The sequence below is a fragment of the Aphelocoma coerulescens genome, chromosome 8 (genome assembly GCF_041296385.1).
Source record: "Aphelocoma coerulescens isolate FSJ_1873_10779 chromosome 8, UR_Acoe_1.0, whole genome shotgun sequence".
NCBI classification, from domain to species: domain Eukaryota; kingdom Metazoa; phylum Chordata; class Aves; order Passeriformes; family Corvidae; genus Aphelocoma; species Aphelocoma coerulescens.
This window is the reverse complement of record NC_091022.1, coordinates 27,322,493-27,330,452: the sequence shown is the minus strand read 5'-3', so window position 1 is coordinate 27,330,452 and position 7,960 is coordinate 27,322,493. Positions and strand designations below refer to the sequence as shown.

Here is a 7,960-nt window from a genome sequence, read left to right as displayed (position 1 = left end):
GCACTTATTAAATCCTGCCGTCTTTGCTGGTCGTTAGGGAAGCACCTTGTTAGTTATGTCAGACATAATGTTTAAAATGTTTAAAAAACCCCAATATTTTGTTCATTCTGTCTAGGGCATAATTTCTGAAGGCTATTTTGGTTTCCTGGCAAGGAATAGACCACAGTCAGATCTCTCTGGGGTCTGCAGGGTTTTAAAGCCAAGAGAGTCCACCACAACCTCTTCATCAGACCTCCTTCATGTGAGTGACTTAGATTGCAGCCACTGCCTCAGTTTTTGTCTTCTTACCAGCAGAAATGTAGCGCCTGATGACACAGCCGCCGTCCTTAGGCTTCAGAGTTAACAGTTCTACCGACGAGAATTCCAGCCCGTGCGGAAAGTGCGACAAGAATGGCAAGTTTGGGTCGTACCGGGGATGTTTTCCCCGCCCTCGGGGGCTCCAGGAACGCCTGAGGCAATTCCCATTCCCGCGTTCCCCACCGGCCCCCGCCCCCGCCGCGCCGCGCTCCGCCCCCGGGGCCGCCCCAGGTACCGGCGGGGGGGCGGCTCCCGCCACGCGAGCAGCGGCCGCGGGACTGCTCGGCTCGGCTCGGCTCGGCTCGGCTCGAGTTGCTTCGCTTCGGCTCGGCTCGGCTCGGCTCGAGTTGCTTCGCTTCGGCTCGTCCCGGCTCGGCGCCGTCGCTCCTACGCCGCAGGTAAGAGCCGTGGCCCCTCTGAGGGGGCTCCTCCTGCGCCGTCGCGGCTGCTTCTCCTCGAAGGTGACGGGGAGGGGGCTGGCGGTGTTCCGCGCCTCATGTCCCCATCGGGATCCACAAACTCCTCCTGCCCTCCTTGCACCGAGCGTCGGGGCCGTCCCCGGGCTCTGCGGGACGGGAGCCGGGGCGGGCGGCAGGAGGTGCCCGGCGGGTGAGCGCCGGGTGGGTGCTCCGTGCCCCGAGGTGTGGTGTAACGGGCAGCCCTCGACAGCGGCGGGGCGGAGAGGGCAACAGCAGTTCCATCTCTAAAATAAACATTTCCCAGCAATGAGAGGCGATATATTATTGCTTTATCTCTAAAATACCCTCAGCCCCGTGGTGGGGAGGCGGGAGAGCGGGGCCTTCCCGGCTGTTCTCCAGCTGGTGCGTAACCCGCCCGTTCCCGTCACCCCGGGCACTGCCCGCCTCGGGGAGGGGGAACAGGTAACAATAACCCACGGGCTCGGCGATGGAGCACTGCCGGGAAACTAGGCACCCTCTGTCGTCGTGGCTCCTCGGGGCAGGGCAGGGATCCACTGTTGCCGGACTGCACAGCCCGCCCAGCTCCCACCGCAGAGCCGCTGCCCGGCCGAACAGGCGGAGGAGCGGACTTGCCCGGACCCACACTGCCCTATAGCCCTGGGCAGCGAGCCCACCGCACAAAGCCAAACGCATCCATCTTCTAATTTAGTTCATAAAAAGTATGAACTCTCCAGTTTATGCTGTACAAAACACATGTGGCATATTTTTGCCATCCGTTCTGAGACGACGCGTTGGTTTTCCGCGCTGTTTTCTCCGTGCTTGCCAGCAGCCCGGCAGTGTCGTTGACGAGCGCGGTAACATCAGCCTGTGGGACCGCAGCGGGACCGCCAACACCGGCACGAGTGGCTCCACCTTTTTGCCTCCCAAGGTTTTGTCTCCACGCTGTCCTTTCCTTCTTAACAAGCAACGACCTGTTGTATGCTTGTGCAGTGCATCAGGTTGATGTGACCTAAATTAAGTGTAACTTCAAACAAACAGACAAAAAACTGGGGGTTAATTTTAATCTGAATTTTCCCATGTCCTGAGACAACATAAGACAGCAGTCTCAGAACATGTTTCTATGAAATTCTTTGGTGACAAATCTGGTTTTGACTTCTCCTGCTTTGTTTCTCGCTTATTACTCACCCAGTGCTGCACTCTCAGTTGTGCAAATAACAGTTTGCAGGGCTTCAGAGTTGCCTGGATTAACTCTGGGTTCAAGTAACATCCTCTTGTGAATGGGTTTTTTTTTTCCCTCCAAAGGTAAAAATGTCCCTGGAACTATAATTTTGGTCTGTGTGTTTGTAACTGTACCCAGATCACTGAAGCACTGGTATTGGGTTATAGAGGGTACAAAATTGAATTAATACACTGCTGTATGGAAGTGTGTAACTAAAAGGCTTTTATTTCTTGTTGTTTCTGCTTGCTATCCTGGAGGTGGTTGTATATACATTTAATGAGACTTCACTGCCTTCAGGACAGTTTTATCAGAACAATTTATAAGATAAGTCAGAAGAGAGACAAATAAACCAATATTAAAATCAAGCTTCCTTTGCAATTTTGACAAATTTTTGCTGCCCTCCTGCAGACCCAATATATTTTCAGGTGACAAAGTGAGAAGACTTACTAGCTTTAGGTTTTAATAGCAGTAGTTCTTGTGTGTGGCAAAGCAGTGCATTCAGTGTTTGTTAACATAATGGTGGTTGTCATTGTCATGTAGTAGTCGTGTTAGCTGTGTAGTTCAGAGATGGTTTTTCCTACCTTCATCTTCATATGTTTTCATGCACCTCCAGATTAAAATGTGCAGTCCATAGCATCACAGTTCAGGATCTTGCATCACACTGACTGGTTGTAGTGCCAGGGAAGGGCTCTCATGTCTACTTGGCCCTCCCCAGTAGGTCCATGTCTAGTCTCTGTTACTGGTTGGGCTGAAGTAGGGTTTTTTTGAGGCAGTTCTCAATGGCTAATGCTGAGAAATGTCCTGAACTGGTCATTTCAGGTATGCTTTTTGCTGTAAAAATGTATCTTGTGCTTCAGGTTCTGCATATTTAGTGAGCTCCTGGAAATGTGTGCTTAGCATAGTGCAGTAGTGTTTGATATATGACATAAGCAATAAGATTTATGTTTGGAAGTATTAGCTCTTTAAAACATGGGAAGTGTGAGGGTGCTTGTTGTAATTCCAGTTAGCAGGTGGCTTACTTTGCAGCATGGGAGAGCATCATAGCACAGAGAAATGAATTAACTTACTCATCACAGATTTTCTGCTTGGAAGAGGAGGATAAAAGGCAGCAAATTAAACTTCTGCACTGCAGAGGCATCCAGAGCTGGCCCTGTCTCTCTGTGATTCTGGTTTGCAGGTGGTTTCTACAAGACAATTCCGGTCTCTGGTCACTTGATTTGGTGAAGACAGCAGCTTGCTTTTACCTGTAAGTGAAAGGTTTTAGAACCAGTGATGCAGAAAAGTCTGTAATAGTCTCCTGCTCATTGGTGGAGGGGTGTCTACCTGAGTCTGCATATGGCCTCCCTCTAGCTCCAGATAGTGTGAGTTCCATCATAAACCTGAACTTTCCTCTTCTTCCACCACTGGGGGAGGGTATGGTCACGGCTTTCTCCGTGGAGGGCTGTATCCCAGGCAGAACGTGCCCTGCCTTCCAGCTGGGGAAGGATCAGCAGGGACTCACACGTGTCTTGTAGCAGAGCTGGTACAGATCCGTCTTGTGTGTTGCTCTGGGTGCTTTTATGTCACGCTGCTTCAGTCTATTCAGCAGTGGGGTGCTCGGAAGTATTTCTCTATTGCCAGTTCCTTCCTGGAGAAAGAGGCAGAACTGCAAGGCTGGAGATCCAATGAGAAGGGGACTGAATTCCGGAATTCTGTTTTCTCGGCCGTCACTGCAGTGTTTGTGACAGGAAGGAAGGGCTTTGAAGACGGTGAGTTTTGTAACAGCCATCAGCTTCGTCAGTGTGCATTGTTCTCCAGGACAGGGCTGGATTTGGGGTCAGCCTCGGCTTGCAGTTCTGTAGACTTAGAAATTGGCTGGCTCCAGGACTCCAAAATTCAACAGAATACTCAGGGAATTGCGGAAATCTCTGCATCTGCTCTTTAGGCCATAGGGAAGATAAAACTCCCCTGTTCCGTGCATCCTTTGGGAGAGAGCTGAGCTGGGCTCAGTTAGTGGGGAGATTTACCAGGGGAGATTTTTTTGCTGTTAAATACTTTTCTCTGTATTTTCTGGAGTAGTGTGCTTGCAAACAGGCATGGAACCGTGTGACAGTAAGAGAGTGGCAAATACTCAGTGCTCATAGAAGAGAGTAGACAAGTGGAAACTTCAATTTCTTTAAATTTTTTTTTTGGTCATTGTAGTATTAAAGTGACTAATACCTCCTTTCTGAGAATTTTATCCTGGCTCTAAAATGGACTTTGAGGATGTTGAATGTCATGCAGGAAATGGGAGAGGCATGGCTTGATGTTTGACTCGAGGAAATCTTTCTAACAACAGTCGCAGCCTGCTGTTGAACCAAATGTAGTCGTGTAGTTCTATGGCAAAAAAGTGATATCTGCTGGTTCTTGACTCCTGTTCCACACCCAGCAAATTCTTAAAAACATTTTTAAAGCTCTTCTTAAAGACTGTGTTCCCAAATCTAAATGACTAATGATAATAAATAACCACTGACATTGCTTAGAGGTTTTTATCCTTTAGTTGTCATGAGTATATTGAACTTTTTTGTAGCATGTAAATTCCAGAACAGATCCACTACAAGTGGATCTTCTTGTAAAGACTTCTGGACTCATTAATAAATGAATTTTATTAAAGATGAAGCGCTCAAGATGAAGAGCTCACATTTTTAAAGTAATAACCATAGACTTTCTGTGTAGAGAATTAAACTGGTTTTGTTCTAGATCTGTCAACTGAGTGGCATTTAAATGATAACCCAAAGTCAAGTTCTGGACAGTACTGAGTATGCCAGAGGCTGTCACAGGGAGCAGCTGTTGCAGAGGGCAGGGCTGTGTGAGCAGGAGGAAATGTAACTGATACCGAAAAATGTGCAATACTTTGGGCAAGACTGAGCTGCTGTCATGTTGCCAAGTGAGATGATTGTCAATTGTGTGGATCCTGAGAAAGGACTTGTCTTTGATCAAAATTCTAGCCCGGAGTAGGTGGCTGCAGCCTGTTATTTACATAAGGTCCGAGTTTGCCCACATGTTTTGGCAGTCCCCACAAGGCAAGATAATGTAAGTCAGGATGACAAACGGTGCTGTACCCTGACTTACTGGAGAGGAAATGTACCAGACACAAACTTGGCCTTTAGATTGTGTTAGCCATGAAAAAGACAACTATATTCTGTTACGTTTTTCTGCTCTAAATCTGGAATAATTGTTACTTTAAGGCAGTTATTTTTGTGTGGATGTGCTGTAAGTTGCTGATGTTTCCATGTCCTATTGAAGTTGCCCTTGCAGCACGGTAGAGTTTGATCCAGGCTTTGTGCAAAACCCCCGTGTGTACAGAAGTATTTCAGCTGCTTCTTGGTTCCATTTGCTTTGCTGCCTTTCTGCAGGAAATGTGTAATGGATCCTATCTAAGGTTTTCCATCCACTTGGGAGATTTATGTGGAACTTTAATTTTAGATTAGTAAACATAATCTCCCTTTATTAAATTTTAAACTGATGGCTTCGAATATTTGCTGTTATCTTAATATCTGTCACTAACTCAAGCACTGTTTCTGTTCTCTTTATACACTACAGGACTTTCCTCTTTACCTTCAGTGGAGGAAGCTCAGACCTTACACAGCACTGTGTTCCCAGCCTAACCTGCCTACCCATTATTCTCTTACCTAATATTCTTATTATCCATCTTTATCATAATCATTGTAATCCTTTTGCTTCTACATCACAGGTTCAACAGTGTGACCACTCTCTTGGTTCATATACTCACAGCAAAGCCTTCATCTCTCATGGATTATAGATCTAAATTGGTAACTATCGCTTGCTTGCAATGTTTATTAGCAGTTATGTTAATTTCTCATACTCTGTTTTCTGCTTCTGATAAATCTCTCTTGTAGAAGAGCATTTGTATAAGACTTTCTAAGGTCACGGCCTTATTTCCTTTATGAGCTTTATTCTTAGGACACCAAACATTGGCTGTAAAAAAAATTTCATTGCCTGATAGAAATCTGGTTCAGAATTGAACTTAATTTCTGAAAAAGAAAACAAAGTATTTCTTTCCCAATGACAGAGCGCATAAAGGAGTGAGTTATTATAATAGAAAATTGACATAGATGTGTAATTTGTGAACTAGAATATTTTTCACTTAGATGCACTTTTTAAGACTTTTTGGGGAAAAAATGCACAAGGTATTAATGCTTTTGAGAAGAAGTTGTATTGCATATTAGTAACACCTCTCCATGGATTACTGTAGATGTACAGAGGAGTGGTTTCACCCCATCTTCTCGTCTGCCTAATTAAAGAAATGTGTGTTAGTGGATGATGATGAAACAGGTAAAAGTCACAGTTAAATTTAAATTGTTACTGGTCCTAAATAACACAAGACATATGTAGGAAATTCCAGTTTGGGCTTTAAAAATGAAGCATATTAAAAGATGTTTTTATTGCTAGAACTGCCCAGAAGTTGTAATACAGAGAATACACAGGTTCATAACAAGCTGAATTTGCAAATGTATCTTAAGGTATAGTTTGAAGTATAAGTTACATCAGTGTGACCACGTTTCATAGTTAACTGGGGTATCTGACAGCAGAAAAGGAGACTCTTTTCCAAATTCAGATTTCTTTCTCACACTGTTGTGAGAGACGTGTCTGATGTGGAGACAGCATGTCTGTGAACACACCCATGTGTTTGCTAATAAAGAGACATGTAAACTTCCAAGGTAATGACTGGATTTCTTGTTTCTTGTCTGTGAGAGGATAAAGAACAGCCCTCCATTAGTTTGTAGCCAAAACCATAAGGGCTGGTGACACTAAAAGTCAACCTTTTTTTTTTTGGCAATAAATGTATGGTGAGATGCATCAGTTGATTTCTAGCTGACGCTTTAAACTTTTACTGAGGTTGGCTGTAGGCAGTAAATATTGCAGAGCAGGGGTTACAGTGACCACTTTCAATGATTCCTAAGAGCAGGAACACTTTGATGTTTTGTGTTGCACTAGAAACCAGTTTGAGTGTTCATCATGATGCTGGTCACAAATTGAGGAACACAGCTGTGTGGATCCATCTGTATGACGCATTTCAGTGAGCACTAAAAGCAGCAAAGGCTGGTTTCCCATGGAGGTGTCTTAGGGCAATAGGCTTTTTTCTTTAAACTTCATTATACCAAAATAGAAACTAAAGGCAGGAGAGCCACCTTGACCGAGGAATATATTCTTTGGTGCCTAATAAGCTCTGATTAAGATTTTATTGCTTTAGAGCATTTGCAGCATCCTGCTCTAATGTGGTTTCTTTGTCTAATAAAAGATGAGCTCACACTGCAGGCTTTTTCCTCAATAGGGAAATAATAAGGTATCTCAGAGCTACAAAACTGCCTATTCCCACAAAACTAGTTGGAAGTGGCTGTGTTTGAGATCTTGCTCCCATTGCTAATGCACATGGGGAAAAAGATTGTCAATATTAGTATGCTCTTAACTACAAAGAAATGGGCTACCCAGGCAAAGAGCTAAATCATGCAAGGTCTCACACTGAAGTGTTCTCAAGGACAATCTGATTTACCGATTTTCCCTCTCCTGTATAACGGGTTTTATGTACTGTAGCTAAATCTTTCCTGCATAGGTATTTTATTGAGGATTATTCCAAGATGGTCAAAATGGAAACAGTCACGAGCCTCTCCTTTGCCCTCTGTGTGCCAGTTGTATTTGACCTGGTCTCCTGTAACAGAACTCTCCTTGGGCTGTGTGTTTGTATGAAACAGCAGAGATGCTGCTCTGTTTAGAGTCATCCTAAAAGAGCATCTGTGTCTGTATGCCCAGGGAGCAGGGGTTGCACTGCCAGCTAAATGGCTTTGCACCAAGGAGGGAGGACAATCCCCTGGGAACAATGGCTGTGGGAGCCTTCGGGTGATTTGGACGGGAGCTGCCCGACCTCAGCGTGTTGTCTCCATTTCCCTCTGCTGCAGAATGTCCTCCAGGTGCAGAGGGCCTGCAGGAGATGTGATTTCATGGACCTTTCAGTAGCATAGCAACTGCCACCACTTCCCAGTGCTCT

General features: G+C 45.3%; 1 protein-coding gene across 4 annotated transcripts in view; it reads left to right on the top strand.

The window, feature by feature from the left end:
• The first annotated feature begins 571 nt into the window (after positions 1-571).
• The window catches only part of RAB3B (RAB3B, member RAS oncogene family), a 51,006-nt gene continuing 43,617 nt past the window's right edge, over positions 572-7,960 (top strand). Inside the window, exons 1-2 of one of the 4 annotated variants that reach the window (XM_069023403.1) lie at positions 572-695; positions 5,648-5,726. In XM_069023403.1, the coding sequence (XP_068879504.1) occupies positions 5,706-5,726 (21 nt within the window). In that variant the 5' untranslated portion in view covers positions 572-695; positions 5,648-5,705. Of the gene's footprint in view, positions 696-3,030; positions 3,182-3,608; positions 3,684-5,647; positions 5,727-7,960 lie in introns of those variants that run through there. The other 3 variants (XM_069023404.1, XM_069023405.1, XM_069023406.1) reach the window with 3 other exon arrangements.